Source organism: Ptychodera flava, chromosome 15, assembly GCF_041260155.1.
Source record: "Ptychodera flava strain L36383 chromosome 15, AS_Pfla_20210202, whole genome shotgun sequence".
In the NCBI taxonomy this organism is placed as follows: domain Eukaryota; kingdom Metazoa; phylum Hemichordata; class Enteropneusta; family Ptychoderidae; genus Ptychodera; species Ptychodera flava.
Window position 1 is genome coordinate 10,230,442 of NC_091942.1, and position 21,191 is coordinate 10,251,632.

Below are 21,191 nucleotides of genomic sequence, written 5' to 3' on the forward strand. Positions count from 1 at the left end.
GACCATTTCAGAGTGAAATGTGCAAGCAATGTGTAGTTAGTTAAGTAGTAGAAATCAAAGAATGAATGAGAAATGACTGCCGAAGATGGAGGGAGCCGTGTTTGCGCCAATGTTTTCATTTTGGTTAAAGTACGTTTGGTTGAGGGACTTGGGGTTTTCTTGTGCTTCCTAGTCATTCAGGTTCGCACGATTTATTATTTTTTTGTAACCCAAAAGTGTGTCGTAATTGCAAAAATAAATAAACAAACAAACAAACAAACAAACAAACAAACAAATAAATAAATAAATAGAGATAAGTTGACACGGACAGCATCTTGCATTAATAACTAGTAACATAAGTAGTCGTTCAGAGTTTGGTTATTGATGGAGTCCAAGGAACACGTAGTCACATTCAAAGATTTGTATAAACTTATTTTCACTTGTGCCTAAAGATAAATAAATGATGAATAAATGAATTAATGAATAATAAATTCATAAATTTATATAGGCAAATGAAGAACTGAATTCTTTACAGTTTCACCATCCAGTTAATTTCTGCGTGGACCTCAAACCATATTTTCGTTTTGAATATGTCATGATGATGTAACATGGGCGACAGAAAAGGATGCTTTTGATGCAAATGATGACGTCAGGCAGTTATCTGTGTCCGGCAACAACAAATCCGGGTCTTTGACTGTCAAGTGTCGTCACTGAACGTTGCTTGGAAGGACAGATAAAAGGAATTTAGTGACTTCCACGTCAAAGGCAAGGGAACGAGAATACAATTCGAAAAGTCAACGTGTAATGGCTCACTGTAATGATCTGTGCAAACGCTGGTTACTTTTCGCCCTGTTTGCTGACCATTAGTCAACTTAGGCGCGTCTAGTACAGGAGGAATTTTCAACAAGCCATGTAATTTATTTCACTGTTTTTGTCTCCATAGTCTATCATTAATTAAAATACATTCACCATGTGCAAACACGGGATGTTTTACTATACTTTATATTTCATGAACGTGACAGGCGAAGGGAAAATGGCTGTGATTTAACGACAATGATTTTCCGCTGCCTTGACAAATGTCAAAATGGTCCTGGTTGGGCCGTGATGTGAAAAAAAATTTCAACGAAGCGTGCCGATCTTTTTGAAATTAAACTTAGTCCCCTCACCAATCCTTGTACCTCCCCGTCCCCAGAATGGTTCTTTCCAATACAAGCTGAGTTTGTCTCCAGGCAGACAAAGGTGCGCTCTGACTTGGATTCAGTATTTTGTTCGGGTTACCAACCATGAGGAGATGTGGCCATATGGTGTGGACAACACAACTCAATGATGATGTCTCTGACAATTCTAGTGGCCTATGGGGCCTCATTGCTGCTCCTGCCAGGAACGATAAAACCAGGTAAGTAAAGAATATCTCTGCTCTGTAGTCCGCAAAAAAATCTAACCAGGACGGTACACACAGTATGGTGCAGCCGCTCAGACGAGACTTCTAAATCGATAGATTTTATTCAGCAAGTCGAATAGGCGACATCTAATAAAGGCCAGGCCTGTAATTAAAATTGACACGGGAATTAAAGTGGCTCGTATCAGTAAACAGATACTCTGATTGCAACATCGAGCGTTGCGCCTAGCAACCAGATATCCGCATCTGTCACTGCAGAAAAGCAACAAGTTTTAAAATAACACGTCCGACAACGTAAGTTCAATATTTCAGAGAGCATGTCTTCCCACGGTGCTGTTCGGATATTCCAGTTTCTCCTCTAGGAAAAGAGAGCGAAACGGCAGTTTTTTTCCCGGCGGTATGCTATGACGCTCTTTGACAAAATCCCGTTCGCTGAGTCGTGTCAATTTTCGAGAGCGGCTATTCTCTTCATCAATGGGAGTACAATCAAGTACGAATGTAGAGTTTAACCATTTACAAAATATTTGAGTAGCCGACGATAGGAACACTCGCTGCATGTTAGTTAGATCAATGCATCCCTGATGTGAGCGAGCGATTTGTCATTATATTAGGGTCCTGTAGTGTTAATGTCAAAATTCCCTTATTTCTTGGCGGAGAAAGGAATCTTGCCCTTTTAAATCGATAACTTTTCGTCGTAAGGTGCTTTTGGTGTTTTCATCCGGAATTTTCTGGTTTCTTTTGTGGATGTCTTAATTTCACCATGGCAACTATTCGCTGTAAAGGAACTTTCTGCCGGTACGTTATTGTTCCAACCCGGTTTCACAGGAATTGAACTCAGCAGCGGTAAACTGGCTGCTAGCCTTTTCAAGTCAAAAATGAGAAGTTATATCTGCTTTGAAACTTTGTAATTAACAATGCCTTCAAAACCTTGCGTTAAATACAGTCGTCCTAGCCAGAGTTTCTCATGTAAAAGAAACGTCGCTCAGACCTTACCGGATGTGAACGGATCAGAAACCGCAACTTATCAAAGCCATCAATACGAACCCACGCGCCATGCTGAGGGAGATGTCGGTATACAATTTTGAATACACGCGCAATACATTTCTAAATTGCAACATAAGTGAATATTGTTAAACCACAACACAACGGGTTAAAGGTGAGTTATTAAGTACGTTGGTGGAAAAGCAGTTTGTAGTACTGTTAGAAGATCTTGTCAGTGTGGTTCCTTTGTACGATTGCAGTCATTAAAAGACACTGTATTGGTGATACAACGAGAAAACCCATGCTTTTTGTTTTATAACCAGAAAAGAGGAAATCGTAAATCCTTCATTGAGCCGTGCGTGGTTTCAAGTGTGTTTTCACAGGAGGGTTGAATCGTGCGTCATTTCAAGTGTTTCAATAGAAGGGTTGAACCTCTGAAGAGTACAGTGTTGTTATGTGTATCTGCGTGTTTACATTTTCTCAGAAATTTGTGATTTTTTATCTCCGGGAGACACTTTTTCCATGATCTTGATAGACATGGTAGAGACGATGGCAATGTTTTACTTACTCTGTTGTTGTGCATGAAACAAAATCTTTTTAATGACCCCCTTCAAAAAGATAATTTTGTATGATACCTGCCATTTTCAATATAAGCCCCGCTGCGGAGGAAATGGACTAATCGGTAACTGTCTGAGCATAATTATTGATTTCGTTTTGGAATCGACGGGTATCTGTCGTGAAAATAAAAACTTTAAATTGATTCAATCAGCTTGTTAAATAATATATTAGACAGGATTGTGCCGATAGACACCGAACTTTGGTGATATCCCCTCTTTTTGGCACTTGGCAATAGTCATGCATCCACTCCCATAACAATGGCTCCGGAGTAAATAAATTTGGATCCTAGGAGAAATGACGAATCAATGGGCCAAGAAACTTCCATATCAAAAAGCACAATAGTCTTCGCTTAATTTTTTAGACTAACTAGTGTTAAAACCCTCTGCAATCACCGTTTGCTCGCCTATTGCGTTGACATGGCAACAACTAAGGCATGTCCGATTAGTGAATTCATATGAACGGTCTTTGGACCGCACAATGACAATTACCACTGACCAGCATTCAATCAATTACCTGAACACTCATGTAACGAGAAAAAACACGCCTTTAAACTGAACTTAAGTGAAGCATTTTATTACACGAGAAAGGAGAACGGTGCAATTGGCGTGTGTTTTAATGGGCAATTCAGCATTATTGTTGTAGCGGATTGAATGTTTGCAGGCGATTTCATTTTCATAACCGTGCTCATACAGTCAGCAAATACCAGAATTATGAATACGTAAGTCCTTGCAAAAACAGAGTCGTGCTTGAGAATGCCTAATAAAAATACCACAAATTTTGTTTCAAGCTGTTTCCAAAAATAGTGGAATAGTGTAAGAAAATGCTTAAACTGTCGCAGATTTGATGTAAGCGTTTTTTTTTCAATCGCAAATGCTAAATGCCACCATGGAGCTAAGTTCCATGAAGCCACATACTTATCTTTTGGTGCATGCTTTGTGGGAAACACGTTGGTGAATGTGGATAAGAGAACTCCAAGTTTAAAGGGACATTAATTATATCTTTTTTTATTTTTTGTACTGCTTTTGTTTTGTATGTCAATTTCAAGTTCTTGTTCTACTCCCCAAAGCACGATGAAACACCATATATTTAGCTTGTCAACACAGCAATTACATGTGTTAGGTTCACTGTTATTGTTTACATTTAAATCTTAGTCTGGACTGAAATTCACTTGACAACAATACCAATGCAGTCTATGCATGTACAGGTTGAACTGAATAGCTACATACCTCAACATGATTTTAAGCGTAGAACAAGGCATTAAAAACAAAAATAACGAAAAAGTAAAAAAAAGTTACTGACACTTTGATGAGTCGACAGATCATAAACGTATTGTTGTTTTGCTATGGATTTTTATAATCTGAATTAAAGATATTGTAATAATAATAAGGTTACTGACAGTGTCTTGGGGACTAATATATACTGAGAAGGCAATGAGATGCCGGGGGTACCGTTTACAAGTACACTTATCTTCGTAAGCATTTGAAGGGTGTAGAGTCATAAGTGTGATTCGGACACAGAGACATTCAAAATTAACATTTTAATAGACACAGTGATCACAAGCTATTGCAAATTCTTCAATAGCTATGGAACAAATCCCAGATTGGCAATGGGAGTGTTTTACTCTGATTCAACAATTAGAAGTGAAAAGCACCTGCAAGTACCATCCATCGAGATTCAAATTTAAATTTAAAAAGATGGTAATATGTTCAAACTTCAATTTTGATGATCTTTCGGGGAAAATAACGAGATCGGGTTAGCAAATACACGTCGAGAGCATTCTTGAAGCTTCTTGAAACCCATGCCACGCACAAAATTGTGTCACAAATTGGCAGATTGATTCCCATGATGAACGAGTTAAGAAGCGTCGTCGTTGTCTACGCGCCAGGAGATACACCTCTTAACGATTATAGACAGCACACGCTCGAACGAAGGAACAAATGCCACGGAATATGAAACCCGCTGTGTTGTTGTCGTGTGAGTGTTTCATTCCTATTTTAACAAAAAGATATAGCTGATACAAAACGTTCTTGAACTTTAAAGGGCGTATCGACTCATTGGCCATGTGTTTCGTGATTAAATGACGCCATTTTTATTATAACCACAGAATATAGTGCATATGCCCCACCATTTCAGACAAAAGAGGTTAAGTAAAGTTGAAAACCAGTACGCAAGACACGTTCCAGGAGCGTGCAATAAAGCAATCAGTTACTCACAATGTTTAATATGAAGATAATAAAGTATACAGGATAAAAATTGCAGTAGGTATTATTACCGCGGGGGAGAGTTTTAAGGACTATTTATATTCGTTATAGTTGAAATAAACATTCTTGATAACAACGACACTTTGTAATATCGTCTCTGCTCAGCTAATAACGCCAGTATATTGCGTCCATTAATTTCAATATTCGGCGCAACGCACCAAAGCACGTGTACCGAAGGGCAAAGGGAATCCGAGAGGCAGTGTAACTGAAGAGATAATACTGCAGCTCCCTGTCAGGTCGGTTTCACATTTTGCACTTTGCACGGATGAGTTTGATTCGAAATCGAGGCTATTATTGTGTCATACCATATGCAAATTTATGATTTTGCTTCGACTACAAAGAGAACGTTTGCGAGCCTCGAAGGTACAGCAGATGTCATAGTTTGAGCTCAACTTTTTAGGAGAAAATGAAGCTATTATTTTTTCACTAATGAGGCTTAAAAACTGTAACAAATTTTATTTCAAATAAGGCTACCGATAGATAATATTTCCTATATCTGTTGGGTAGGTATTAGTGTACGTTATCAGTCTTACAAACGAATAACATCTCAAAGTCCAAATAAACGTGTCAATAAACTGAAATTAGTCTGATGGTTTATTGAACAACGACTGCTTGGATAGTGGAAATTCGACTCTCAGTCTGAAATACACTGTCCGTTCCCTGAAACAGATACGTCTGTACCGTTCGTACCGTTTTTTGAAGGCACAGACTAACAAACACAGAGTACAAAAGATTCAATTTCCTCGTACTGGGCACTCCTGCAAACAGATCGTGTCTTTTCCTTCCTTGATGTTTGTCTTCTCTCCCCTTCGTGACGCCATCGAAGTCGAGCCATGTTGAGAAAGCACCGTGCAAAAAATGTATAATTTAAACTTTGCGCTTCGAGACAGATCGTCCTGATGATAGGACGCAAGAACATTTTTAAAGGTCGTCGTTTGAGCATGCGCAAGACTTAAGTCCCTTGCAATCATTTGCACACTACGGCTTTGAAAGTAACGTTCATTTTATAAATGTAATATTCGTTAAAATATTACTATACTACTGTATTATTTTATGTGTCATTGCCAAAAAGACCACAAATTGAAATTTCCCAAGGACTTAGAGGTGTCGGGGTCGTACAAATGGTAAAGTATCACTGATTTTTGAAATATGAATAGAAGAGGGTCTGGCAAATAAAAAAGCGATACAGCACCACAACTTATTGATCGTGAATAAATTTAAAATAGATAGAAATCCAAGCATCACATTTGACATTTACAAGTCACGTGTCTCAAAAACCAGTGCAAACATTGCCCTCGAGAGGTAAGCAAACATTTGCTAAGGCGGTGGCCGAAAATCTTTGATTTCCTCCTTGGAGATGTATGTTCCTGCTTCGAACATGGTAGAGTTCAAATTTGTTCTCGCGGGGAAAAACAAGAACATGTCAACTGATGAAGACACAGTACTGCGGTAATAATACACCGCATGCAATGTAAAATAAGTCCTACATTGCTTTACGTTTTGTTCAGGCTACAATGCCCGTTTCTGCTTCAGACCGAGTGACGCGGTATTCACAGTATTGCCTGCCATAGAGCAATATCAGATCTTATGGTCGCTCGATGTCCCTTAGGAATGCAGAGGATTGTTGTTGCCCCATTCATCAAGTAACGTCCAAGCATGTATACAAAAGACCCAATGCGTCCAGAGTTCGCTATTTTTGCTCTTCCCAGTGCTTAAATCAACGCCTGAGAGATACGTCAAGTTTTTGCACGAAAGACTTGACGAGTGTGGATCTCAACTTGTGGCAGAGGCTGACAAATCGAATCGACAGGACAAACCAACTGCACGGCAAAGATATTGAGCTCTTTCGATTAACCGACTTTAAGAATACGATGGCAAATTGCAACGAAAATTAAACTTTTTGGCAAATTTCCCCAAGGAACGGCAGAAGATTTGAAACATTCGTATCATTTTGTACAGTGCTATAATTTACCTACTTCTCCGCCCTTGAAAGACATGAGGCCTCTACAAACTGTCAGCTGTGGCGTCACGCGAATTTGTTTTCCGATCAATATTTGATGTTGAAACACAGACTTGAAAATGAATCAGTTCAATATATTTCCGTCCCAATATGACGTAAATTTAGTATTCCTGTCGAAATGACCGAAAACTTACAGTCAACTTTCTTTTAAAATTCTGAGTAGCAAAACATTCATCAAAGCGTAGATGGCTGAAAGCATCCGTGTTCACTCAACAACCGGGTGTCTGTCTCTCAACCAACTGTAACAATACTCCATGTGAAGATGTGCTAAATGCATTTTATACGGCATCTTTAGGGGCCGCTGTTTTCCTTTACTTCGTCAGTAGAGGGGAAGGGACGACTGCATGTCCCCCCGGCCCGGCTCAGTCAGAAGAACCTAAGTCACCATAAAGTTAAACAGAAAGTTGAGAATGCATCAATAATATGTCATTTTCTATAATGACAAAAGATTGATAGCTGTGTACTACAAATCAGTGAAACAAAGTATATTGACCTCCACACATTTTGCAGGTAAAGCGGTGACTGGGACGGCGCCGAAATATTTTTCACGGGAACTTTTGCACTTTCGCTGGTAGACCCCACGGAGGTTTGGCGCGTCTCCCGTCTTTGTAATGCACACGATCTCGTTCTTCTCTGACTGTGATATAATCTAATCCAAACAGATAATTGACCAAGATGATTGTCATCAAATTTAAAGTAATGGATTAATACTGGAGAATTATGGCAGGTGCAGCCAACGAACAATGCTCTTTTAAAGGGGTCTTTACTACAACAAGATACATTGTGCATGACAAGTAGTGTGAATTGACTAATTTTAAGTCATGAGCTTGATTAGCTGTTCATAATTTGCCCTCCCACTGCACATTGTTTCGACTTACCCTCCCGCACCCAGACTTCATTTTTACCCACTCCCCACTTACTTTTGCCTGTTTCCCCTCCCCACTGTCAATTTGAAGCTCCCCGGCCCTGCCAAGTGGCGAGAAAAACTTGCCGATTTCCCCTGCCCTCGAAAAAATCCCCCACAATATTTCTCATTCCATTTCCCCTGCAGACATGAAGCTACCCTACCCTGAGATGAAAAAACCTAGCTGTCGATTTTCCACTGCCCTGTGAAAAAATTTTCCCTGAAAATTAACATTCCCATGCAGACACATACTGCAGTGGCCTTCTACCGGAAACACCATGGCTCAACTTCCCCTGTAGCTTCCCCTACCGATATCTGCCCGGCCCTGCCCGACAAAAAAACCTAAAATTTGCTCCCCTGCCACCTAAAAATATGTCCCCTGCCCAAGCAAAATTAAAATTTCCCCTGCCCTCAAAAATTGCTCCCAGAATAGCTTTTTCAATGAATAGCTCCGTTGGCTGCACCTGTTATTGGCACGCCAACCAGCCTTTACTTGGGGTGGTAGACGGACTATGCTTTGATTGTTGCTTTGCAACTGCTCGTCAGTTGCTCAGTGAATGTTGCATCGAACACACACACACACTTCGTCCACACCATGGCGTGTGACGTGTGATACTGACGGTCAAGGCCAAGACAATATTTCCTCATTTGTCGCGTTGTCGATCTTGTACAATTTACAAGAGAATGTTAGAAAGCATCAGAAGATAATACATGTTTTCACCAACTCCGTGGCCTCTGGGCGCCGTTCAGGATAGCGAAAAGTCTAATGAATCGTTGACTGTTTCTCATTTCATCTCATCAATGTGCCGCCACATCTCCTAGGTTACCAAGTCCAGAGTCCATGGGTCTTGCCCGCTTACGTATACACTTGTTAGTTTCGGTGATAAGTAGGTGTGGAGATAAAATAGCGACTCTTTCTGTCATTGCCAGATAGTTTTGATAACTGTATAGATGCAACCTGATGAATGGAAACGTATGTATGTATGTATGTATGTATGTATGTATGTATGTATGTATGTATGTATGTATGTATGTAGGTATGTAGGTAGGTAGGTAGGTAGGTAGGTAGGTAGGTAGGTAGGTAGGTAGGTAGGTAGGTAGGTAGGTAGGTAGGTAGGTAGGTAGGTAGGTAGGTAGGTAGGTATGCAGAGAGAGACTCGGAGAGAGACTAGGGGAGAGAGAGAGAGAGAGAGAGAGAGAGAGAGAGAGAGAGAGGGAAGAGAGAGAGAGAGAGAGAGAGAGGGAGAGGGAGGGGGGGGGTGAGAGAGTTTGACAAGGCTTCTTGAAGATATTATGTAGGTACTTTGAGATCAAGAAATTAAATGTTTAAAGTTGTAGAGGAAAAGTAAATATGTTTGTTTCAATAATTTGAAACTGACGATAAAGTCTCAGACATCAAAACGGATATTTAAACATTTGTTGAGTACTTACGTCACATTATATTTTATAATTTATATGTTTCGGATGTAATGATGAAATGTTTTTTCCTCCCATGTGCCCTTTCATATTTTAGCATCCGCTGCGTTGCTCAATGTTGAGTCCTGTTCGCTGCGTGCCGACCCTGGCGAGCAAACAGGCGGATTGAGTGGTAATATAATGTGGTCATCGAACATTTGGGTTATTTGTAATACGGCTTACCTGTGACTTTTTATTCGTTTAACTTTTTAAATGGCAGACTATTTCAGAATAGAAAGGAGACTAACTTCAGAAGCAATGAAACTCGTGCGATAATTCCGGCCATCTAGTATAATTTCTCCGTGTCTGTCCAGGCGCTCGCTCGGTGTACTAACACTTATGGTGAGGCCATTGGTTGCACCAACGTAACTTGAACACAGAAACCCACCGTATCGATCAATTTACTAATGTATGTGTATTTACCTCTATAACATTGATGACTTTATCCGATTTAAACTTTAATCAAACGAATATTAATTAAGCCGTAATGAATTAATGGGTCTTTTAATGGGACTTTCGATACATTAGATTTTCCATTGTGAGCCGCCTTTGTATTCGGCCGAGCTCTTTCTTTCTCGTTGTGCGTTTACAAAAGGCTTGTTTAAATTTGCTATGTGGCGGCCATCGAAATGATTTTTTTGTGCAACGAATAAGACTCCTAAAATCTCGGATGCATGGATAAATACAGTAGCGCTAGTTTACCACAATGCCAGTTTTTTTTAATATTGAGGAAACTAGTGAAATGCTGTGATGAATGCGGAATAGGCCGCCGCAGTGTTTCGTTTCCCGTAAAGTTCTGCTGAAAAGGTCACCAAATTTTGGCATTGTCCGCTTGATAAAAGGGGCTCTCTTGGCCAATATAACGATAGGAAATGAATAAATTAAGATATTGTGGGCGTCAGTCGCAATCAGACAATGAATAGTGATTTGGAGAATAATCTAAAGATTACAATGCAACTTTACTGCAAGTGACTAAACGCAGGTATCGACTTCATAACTTCAATGACGTTTGTTTACACCCACCCATACAATTTTTTTATTCTTATATTCCATGATAGAAAATAATCGTAGTCGTAGGGTAAAACGCGTACCTGTTCTCACAAGAAGTCGGAACGACTTGATTAACTCAATCATATGCATTTGGAAAAATGTAAATCTCTTTCATACGTAGCAGTGTCACGTGAAACGATTTTATCCGATGAATTAGCAAGCCGGAAGAGAACAAATGAAATGTGAAGAAAAAGCTAAAGCTAATGTTTTAACACAAGCTTGGCGTTGCTACAACAGGCAAACATCCCCTTCCAGTTGCGTAAATACCAGTTACAACTTAAATATGGGAGTGGGATAATTTTACCGCCATGTCAGATATTATAAAATGGAGCAGTTGTCTTGTAACCGAAGACAAGAATTCAAAATTATGGTTGGCCCGTCTACAGACAGGAAAAACTGTACGTTTCTAATTGTCTCTGAATGCCAACAAGGTAAACGACAGAGTACTTGTGAGATACTGTATCTGCTGACAGGAGGCCAACTTGAAGGTCGGCATGTCGCAGTCTAATTATTTCTTTCAGTCGACCAACATTCTCGCTGGAGCGCTTCCACCATTACGGAAATATTGCACAATCTAATATGTTTTCATCATGAACACGTCATACAAAATCTAATAAAAGGACAAATCTGTTTTGATGTTAGTTGTTTTAAGCATTTTGATTTTAATTGCGGTCACGGTGCGCCCTGAAAACGTTTCTTTCTTCGTTGATGAAATTTTAATTTAGAAAAAATGACACAGCAAAACATGATTGACGTCGTATTGACATTGTCGGACGGAAGTACTCCATTTATACCTACTCCCCCTGCCAATAAATGGTGACTGCCCAACGTTTCAAGGTCCAAACTAGGTTGATCCTGCTACGTTCACTTTTGTAAGGGGGCTTTTCGGTTTAAGGCAGTACGCGCCTTGAAAATAAAAGACAAACTTTTGCCCAAACTTTCCCCAATGAAACTTTCAATCATAATGTTACCAAATCAATAATAAAAATCAGGGGTTACATTACAAAGTTTGATATTAGTAATCTAATTACAGAAACAAATTACCTGATATTTACCGATATTTGTAATTCAAAATGGTCCATCTACGTGTTAACTCTATGGGGAAAAATAAACTAAGAAGGTGAAAATTTGTCTCACTCAAAGACATTTAAAGGGACAAAGTCGGTCATTTTTCATGAATGTTGTTGGATGCAAGATACCACTTATATTGTTTGACATTTTGAAAGATACTGAATAAATGGGTGGCCATGAATATATTCGACCCCGGTTTTAGACAAATTAAATGAAACCATTGCAAAAATGAATTAATGACCATTAATTCATTTTCGCGATGGTTTCATGTGTCATGTCTAAAACCGGGGTCGAATATATGCATGGTCACCCATTCATTCAGTATCTTTCAACATGTCAAACAATATAAGTAGTATCTCGTATCAAACAAAATTCATGAAAAATGGCCGACTTTGTCTTTTTAAAATGAACCCCCACGAGTGGTATATCAGAAAAGGATTGTAAAAATTTTGAGAGTCTCAATACTTGTCCAAGAGGCGTATTATACTTTAGCCGAACTTCGTTCTAACTTTTACTGACTCATTGCCTGACAGTTTTTATACAGGGATAGCCGACCAGTCAATTTAGACAAAATGTAACCAGGGGTGGTTTTACATATAAACGTACCATTTTAACGTATCTTGCACGATTTTAAAGTTTGCACGGGAAAAATTATAGCTGTTCGCACCTGTCTTTCGGCTGCGACTTAGAAAAAATAACTTTCACTCATTACCTTTCCCCATCCCTTAAAAACACTGCTTAACTTCCTTCCAAATAAAAAAGCTCCTCACTGTCCTCAGTTTGCCCATGCTTTTGGCCCTTCCACTGGCAAAACCAAGAAACAAAGTACTCCAATAGGTTTTTCACAATTTGCTCGCACTCATCAAAACAAAGGAAATTTCCTTGCCTGCTCAGTAGGAAAAAATGCATGTTCGCCCTAAAAGAAATGGAACACGAACCATTCTTGCTTGAACAGAAGAATTGTCAGCTATGACACTAGTTTCGGTTAAAAACACATGTTTTCGTAGAGAAGACTATTAAGAATACTGGAGTGCTCAACTTATCAAGGGAGCTTGAGTGCAAATCTGTCGTCGTGGTTCGTGTCAGGACATCTATTCACCAAGTCACGAGACTGCGTGTGTTTTTGAAAGTACCTGTGTATATAGTGACAAACTTAAAGCGTCACCCAAGTTACGAAAATGTGTTTTGGGGGCTGAGAAAATAGTTAAACGGCCTTACGTGTGTCACTATCGACCTGAACACATGTTGACGGGCCCAACCTTGAAGATAACAATAAGTTTAACGTTCTCCTTTTTTTACAGCATGCGAACTGTATTGTTGTTTCTTGAGGTTAGTTTTTGACAAGGCGCCAGAGATTAATACGCCGTATAATTGATAAGAGCTTACACTTGATAATCTTAGACGTTGATAGAAAGAAAATTATCTGCTCAATTGCGTGTTGGAAGAGACGGATCTCTCCTAGCGCTCAATATCAGCATTATCATTTTTGAAGTGATTTGTTAACAGATAAGCACGATGTTTCAAAAAATCTAATTTATTTTAACCCTCATTTAGATAAACTGACGGAATATACTAAATCTTATATCGGGTAGGAATTGCATAGATAGACAGTGTTTCTCCATATTGAAAATAAAACATTATGAACATCGCAACAATTATTACACGTGTTAACCAGTCTCTGCACAGCTTCTCTCTGGCCGCTCTCTTTACTGAAGGGCTTATCAAACAGAAATCACCGGTGACCATACCGAAGATGGTTTGTAAAGGAGCCGCCTATTTTGCAACCAACATTACAGTTATTCGATCTGGCAGTCAAATAATAACTCGATCATAAAAAATGACAAAAAAATCCCCGTTCAAACAAACCGACTTTGTCCCTTAAGAATTCATGACCGGAATTGCTACAATAGCGCGATACCGTCTATATGAATCGGTCGCAACTTTTACATATCAAGGCGGCTATGACGTCATACACTATCGTTACGTCAGGAGTGTTTTTTTCTCTCTCAGGAACCATACTTTAAGGATTACGGAGAAAAACAAAACCAGCCATAGAATTTGGAATTCCAAAGCGATTGCATCAGGCAGGTGCGTAATTGCGTCAGCGGTGACGCGACGGGGATATCCAAGCTCTGTGCCGACGCACGCAATAGCCTGAACACGGAGTACGACGTCATATTCTATAAATCAGAAGTAATTAATATGTAGGTATTACGAGAGTTCCAATCTAAGGCTGATCAAACATCAATCACATTAGAGAAATTCAATATAGATCAAATATTTAAACGCCGTCACACTGTTACCTGTCGCTTTATCAGTCTCACACAGGAGCCGGACTGGAATATCGGCCGTACGGATAAAAGCTCGATTCCTCTTGTGGAGAAACAGCAGCATAAATGTACACCTTTTGGCTGTTGATCCATAGCTGTGGTGGTGGTTTTCTGACGGCTCCTCATGAAAAGTCGTTGAAGTGAAAATCAGCTTGTGCAAGGCCAGAAAACACGCCAGAAAACCACCACCACCGCACGTACAGGCCCACAGTTGATACACCTCAGCGATTTAGTCAGGTTGAAATGGCGGTGTGCGGAAAGTTCAGGCAAACGCAACCTTGCTTTTTTATTCGTAATACGCCCAACATTCAACTGGTGTTATACTGTGGATTTGAAAACACGAATCCATCAATGAGAATGCTTCATACTATTTAAACTCGATAAATCACAAACTTCATTTTCACTAACTATACTATACATGTAGCATAAAAGTGTAACACGTCCATGTATTGTTTCCAAAGCAAACAAACAAGCAAGCAAAACAAACAAGCAAGCAAACCAAAACAAACAATGAGGACCAATATAATCTAGAACGGTATGGTATACACGTTGAAAATATCACACTGTGATAAACTATACACCAAAAAGAGCAACTCAAAATAAATCATAAATATTGTAGCCTTGAATCGATCCGCAGTTTCGGTCTCCCAACGGTTTCGTAAGACCGAAACGACGCATCGATTCTAGGTAATTAATCGTGAAAACAAAAGTAAATGATGCATTAACATTGATGCCAAAACGATAAAATGCATATTCTTAACATTATAACTGCAGAGACAGTTCATCTGAGGAACAATCAACATTTATGAGAAAACATTCTAACTGCGCGAGCCTTACCACATCTGTATAGGCAACTTCACTAGAATGCTTAGACTAAAAGAATGCGCCTAGAAAGTGAAAGACTTAAACTTTCGCTCAAAATTTCCTCAAGGAATATTTCAGCCATTCTCTTTTAAAATCAAGAATAAATATTGGGGGTCACCGTGCAAATTTTGGTACTAGAGAAACAAATAACCCAAGATTTACCGATATTTGAAATTCAAAATGGCCGCCATCCCTGTGTTAACTCTATGGAGAAAAATAAAAAATTTCGAATTTCGAAAAACTAAGCCGATCAAAAGTTTTCTTACACCAAGAGCTTTAAAATGAACCCCAACAAGTGGTATATCAGAAGAGAATCGTAAAAGTTTGAGAGTCCGAATATCTGTCCCCGAGGTGAGTTCTACCTTAAGGTAAAGACTTAAAACTTTTGCTCAAAATTTCCTAAAGGAATATTTCAGCCGTTCTCTTTCAAAATCAATAATAAAGATTGGAGGAGTCATCGTGCAAATTTTGATACTGGAGAAGCAAATTATCCAAGATTACCGGTATTTGAAATTCAAAATGGCCGCCATCCCCGTGTTAACTCTATCGGGAAAAACGCGATTTTCGATTTTCGAAAAACTGAGACAGTGAAAGTTCTTACTCCAAGAGCTTTAAAATTGCCCTCATCAAGCGGTAGATCAGAAAAGAATTGTAACAATTTGAGTCCGAATATCTGTCCCACGAGGAGCATTCTACCGTAACGTTATCAATAAGTCACGTTTAGCACATGGAATTGTGTTAATAAGACATCCTTGTCATTCAGTAAATTCGAATTTTTCATACTTTTACAAGGTACATTACTTGCACTACTGTGTGCTGTGGGTATTTGTCAAAACAGATCTAGAATCTACATTTGTGGTCAAGTTTTTTTTTGATGAAGTGTGCACCTTTATCACATGTTTGCATTGGACAATAACCATATCATCAAGTAGAAGGTGCCGTAATGTCAAAAAATTAAAGATTTTTAGCATCCAACCTGAAACAATTTGTTCTCAATGGTGCGTTTTCTTCGACGGAAAAGACAATTTAAAGGTGTTTTTTTCTCTCTTTGACAGGTTGTACTCTAAAGTGCTATGACTGTAAGGTGCAGTTTAAAGAGAGATATACACCATCACAGTGCCAGTTCAGCATTGAAGAAGCACTGGAACCAAGGGAATGCCAAGCTGCTGAAGATTTGTGTATGGTAAGTTAGACAGCTTATCTACCCTAGCATTCTTCCCTGTCTGTCTGTCCCTCCCCCCTCCCTCCCTCCCTCCCCTCGACTTCCCTCCCTTTGCTTCCATCAATCAAAGACAGATTGCAGATAAGACTTGGCTCAAGTCAGTGATTTTGTGGGGTCATTTCAGCAAGTTATAACACATTAATGTTACTTTTTGTGCGAAAAGCTTTGACTGAGATGACACCCCCCAAATACAATCCAACGCCGTCTTTACTGAGTTTGTATGTATGGAACGTTTCAGACATCGGTGCTTGTGTGAGGTGAACTCTTTTGGTATTGCATGTGCGCATGCGTGGAGTGAGAACGCTGTCGGCAGAAATTTTCTCCCGGAATCATCGCGATTAACTCCACTACGTCGCGGTCAGAGAAAAAAAACAAATCGAGTTTACTCTACTACATCGCATTCACTGAATTAGTTTTTATTCTCAGACTTGTACAAAGTCTATTACTGAAAATGTGAACTCATTTCGTTGAATTTTTACCCACCAAACGTCGCATCATGCATTGGTTAATAAAAGAGTATACGAGAATGTTGAGAAGGAGTTGACGTACATATACCTACCTGGCTTATTTTTGTGAATAAAAGGCGATTTAATTATGCATGGCGTATCGTCTGCTCCTGCCGGTCGAACACGTCGCAGCCTCGTAAGAGACTCGACAGTGATCGGTGCCGCGTTACTGTCTGGTCCTTGGCGACATCCAATTACGGTTTTAACCGTAATTGCTAAAGCATACATAAATAATTTTGTCTATAAGTCCAAGTCCGACCGAATGTAGCTGCAATAATTGTGGCCCATGGACCGTGCGCCGGCTTTTTCTGTCGTGTTGGTTGTATAGGGGCGGCGCTACACAGCCAACACAACAGAAAAAGCCGGTGCACGACCCGTGGGATACAAATACATGTACCACATCCAGACCAAATGTAGAGTTATGCGAAAAGGGTTAACGGACCATTAGCTGTAATTTTGATGATATTTTCCCTATTTTTTAAAGGGTAACAATCGTCGGAACTGCGCCTGTGCGAGTTTTTTGTTTACAGACAATGTATTTCGTGCATGATATCTAGATGCACCTCATCATCATAACTGCAACATTTAAATTATACGATGTAGATTATGACAGTCACGTTCTAAAATTTCAATCACCATCGTACCTTGGATACAGTGTTTACATTGATCGTATGGGTCCCATACGACCTTTGAGCGCAGTTCCGACGACTGTATCCCTTTAATGTCATCTGCAGAGCCTTGTTCTACTCCCGGGCCCCTAAAGCATGTTGAGATATATAACCCATACATGTGCTTGTTATTGTTGGCAAGTTAATTCTGTTCCGGACCAGAATTCAAATGTAAACAATAACAGTGCATTTTGCACGTATTGACTCTGTGTTGACAAGCTAAATAGTGGGTGTTTCAACATCTTTTGGGATTAAAACGAGAACTTGCACTTGACATACAGAACAAAATAGTGAAAAATCTTCAAAAGTTACAGCTACTGGCCCTTGAAGGTCATAGGTTATGAAGTAATGAAAATAAAACGCTCAAAAGAATTTTTCAAAATTTAAATCTTGACCGTACTATGAATGTAGCGCCGACATACATTTCTGAAACATTGACATATTTCGGCAAACATAAAAGAGTTATGGATTTTTCAACGGATATGGTGATCTTTGGGAAGATTCGACTTTTTTATCAACTGTACACTTTAAGCAGTAAGATTACATGGTTACAACAAAATGCCTACCTTATTCAAATACTTATGATATGTGTTTTTTTTATGTATCTAATTCTCTCGAGTGTCCATAACGAGTGCGTGTATGAATGATAAGTGTGTGCATAACTTCTGCAGCTTTTATCTTCACTTGAGTGTAAACATATCGCAGTTTCAACGAAATTGAAATCGTCGTTTTTCGTCTATCGTAGGTGACACGGAAGGAGACAAATGGCGTCGTGACGTACTTTGAACGCAATTGTGCGAAACCAGGTCGTTGTCTGTATGGCTGCAAGTACAGCGGCTTCGGCCTGACGAAGATGCAGTGCACTTCATGCTGCAGTCAAGACGGCTGCAACACCGATAACACTGCGCCCTCAGTCGGTCCATCCAGGAAACTTTTCGTGGGACTTACGATTTCCGTGGGTGTGTACCTGTTGAAGAACGGATGAAGAATAAACTGGTGGGCGTACTTTGCTTGAACATTCTGTATGGAGTGGCCTTCCATATCGTCGACATCGTTCATTTACAACTTGTAGTGGCTCAAGGAGTTTCGTGTTGCTACTTTGTCGAAGCGATGCAGGCATATATTCAAAATATGCTTACGCGTGCAACTGAATTCGATTGATGCAATATCTCATGGCCGCTGAAAGGCTTTGGTCTGCTTGGAACAGGTTGTCGCCGAATTTCCGAATTACAGGCCTTTTAAATGATGTCTGTGTGGCCTGGGTGCTACATATTTACGAATTTTCACGAAGTGTGAACTTTTTGCTTGAAATGGTTTGACTTTTACCATTTGAATCTTTTTGCATTATAATTCTGAAAATTTACAACTTTTATTGAGAAAGTTACTCGTTTGATACAGATGTCCTGTAGTGTATGTACGTTTGATGGAGGTGCCCCACCTCTCCCTTGGACCGTGATTTGACCGGGGGCGATCAGTCCCGAATTCGGTACAAGGTAAGTACCCTTGACAGACCCAACTACAAATTAATATGAACTCTGCAATTTTTCGCTAAATTGAGGGTCAAAAGTTTACATTTTTGGTCAAATACTTGTGTGTCGAAATTCCACAATTTCTACAAATGGAAGGAGTCAAAATTTTACATTTTATTAAGACGGGTCAAAACCGCAGTATATTGTGTATTTACCCATCCTATGGCAACGGCACTGGTGGTTTGATAGGTTAACCAACTATCTCTCGAGTATTTTGAAGAGTTCCTTATCTAAGCGCTCTTCAACCATTATTCTTCCTACACTTACCCGGCATACGGGAAAAATGTTGACAACAACAACAACAACAAACAACAACAACAACAAACAACAACAACAACAACAACAGCAACAACATCAACAACAACAACAACAACACAAACAACAACAACAACAAGAACAAAGCAAAATTTAAGTATACAATGAATAAATAGAAACAAACACATATAAACACCGATAGCGTGTAAACGAAAACATTTCAACGCTCCTTTGACCGAAAACTGACAACAATATTGATGGCGTTTCAGCAATAATTAAACTTTTTTCCGAACGTCTTACTTTCGACTTTTTAGCTATAGTATGTACATTTTAGTCGTATAGACCTTGTACTTTGTTACAATATAACAGTGTTCAGGTAATATTAAAAGAGGTATTTCTGTTTTGACACGTTTCATGTGACTGCGTAAGGCCTCATAAAATGAGAAGTCTAACATATTTAAACAGAAAAAACGTCATCCTTCAGGGTTCAAGGTTCTGTAAGTTTGCCTTCTCGTCAACAGGTGGTTGCCTTAGTGTTCATCAATCCTCTCAGAAAAAAATTCTGAAATCATTTTGATGCAGAAGAGAAAATGGAAAATAATGCAATACCTTGTAAATAGTTAAACGCTCGACTTTATAATGCAGCATTTTCTGCGACTTGCCTTAAATCTGTTGGCTAATTTATGTCTTAATCGAATAAAATTGGAGGAATTCAAAGAAATCCATTGTCATTACTAGACAGCAAGACTAGAGTTATAAAACGCATTGACAAATTATCGATGTTGACAGATCACGCACTCCATCGCCAGATAATTATGAGTAAACTTAACAGCTTTAAGGTAGAATGCACCTCGGGGACAGATATTCGGACTCTCAAACTTTTACAATTCTTTTCTGATATACCACTTGTTGTGGTTCATTTTGAAGCCCTTTGAGGAAAAATAAACTTTCACCGTCTTATTTTTTTTGAAAATCGAAATATTTATTTTTCTTCATAGAGTTAACTGTAAATCTTTGTACGAAAATTGCACGGTGACCCCCGATTTTTATTATTGATTTTTAGAGTTAATGATTGAAAGATTCCTTGAGAAAAGTTTGAGCCAAAGTTTAAGTCTTTCATTTTCGAGGCGCATACTACCTTAATCAAATCTCCATCACAGTGACGAAAGAAACAATAACTTTGGCACGAACAGATAATCAAGCAACTGACTCTGTGCATGATTTTTTTAGCTACAAGAGCAAGTGCCAAGTAATTGGCGAGACGGCGCGGTGGCTTCTGGGAATGCCGTAGCTCTGGAAGTTATATCGTTTATTTTTACAAGATTAATTCGAGAAAAACGTCACTTTGTTAAATTGTGGGAACACTTATGCACTTTCGTCCGATGTGCTTTGCTAAATTGCTAAATAATTGTCATTGAACTTTAAAAGGGATGGATGTTGTGCAAGTAATTCACTTCTTTAGAGAACAAAAGGGACAAGGAGAGTGGCACAGGAATATTTTACCTGGCATACGACCTCGTTCTGGGCCAAAGATTTCTCAACGATTGTACCATCATTGAATAGAACTGTTCAATGCTCTTGTAGGATCACTAGGTGTATGTAAGGGATAAGTATGATGTCGGACAGTGGATATTTTTAGGTGATGGTGTCGATTTCAGGTCGCAATCACTCAACATCTGATAACGTCATTTTTTTACAAAAAGATCTTTTGAAAGCCATGTTTGTCGTAATTTTGTCATTTGAGGATAGACTTTGCATAAACAGTTGCGTATGACTTAGAGCAATGGCAATGGAATCGATCCCATTCCTGGCTGTTGTCACGCATCCTTCCACAGATATCTTAATCACTCATCATGCTCAAGTGTCCATGGTTAATATTTACTGTCTCCTGCTATCGATCATTAAGTGAATGTCCATCAAGCGATGATAACGTAATGCAACCCAGAAATGAACTGACAAACTGATTAGTTTTACTTATATGTGTCATCAAAATATGTTATTCAAACATTTATGCCCCTCTGTCAGTTTCAGTCACCCTGTTTCTGTCTGTCTGTCTGTCTGTCTGTCCGCTGTCTGTCT

At 39.2% G+C, this 21,191-nt stretch overlaps 1 protein-coding gene across 1 annotated transcript; it reads left to right on the forward strand.

The window, feature by feature from the left end:
* The first annotated feature begins 1,200 nt into the window (after window positions 1–1,200).
* LOC139151108 (uncharacterized) lies at window positions 1,201–19,833 on the forward strand. The gene is made up of 3 exons (XM_070723658.1): window positions 1,201–1,375; window positions 15,988–16,115; window positions 18,074–19,833. Exons 1-3 carry the CDS (start codon window positions 1,303–1,305, stop codon window positions 18,311–18,313), a joined length of 441 nt encoding a protein of 146 aa, XP_070579759.1. The 5' UTR covers window positions 1,201–1,302; the 3' UTR covers window positions 18,314–19,833.
* The last annotated feature ends 1,358 nt before the right edge of the window (window positions 19,834–21,191 follow it).

What these genes read in the sequence shown, in the direction of transcription:
- LOC139151108 (XM_070723658.1), top strand. Translation starts at nt 1,303, where the DNA reads ATGATGATGTCTCTGACAATTCTAGTGGCCTATGGGGCCTCATTGCTG. An exon ending in GCCAGGAACGATAAAACCAG is followed by an intron (nt 1,376 to 15,987) that starts GTAAGTAAAGAA and finishes TCTCTTTGACAG; the next exon opens with GTTGTACTCTAAAGTGCTAT. An exon ending in CTGCTGAAGATTTGTGTATG is followed by an intron (nt 16,116 to 18,073) that starts GTAAGTTAGACA and finishes CGTCTATCGTAG; the next exon opens with GTGACACGGAAGGAGACAAA.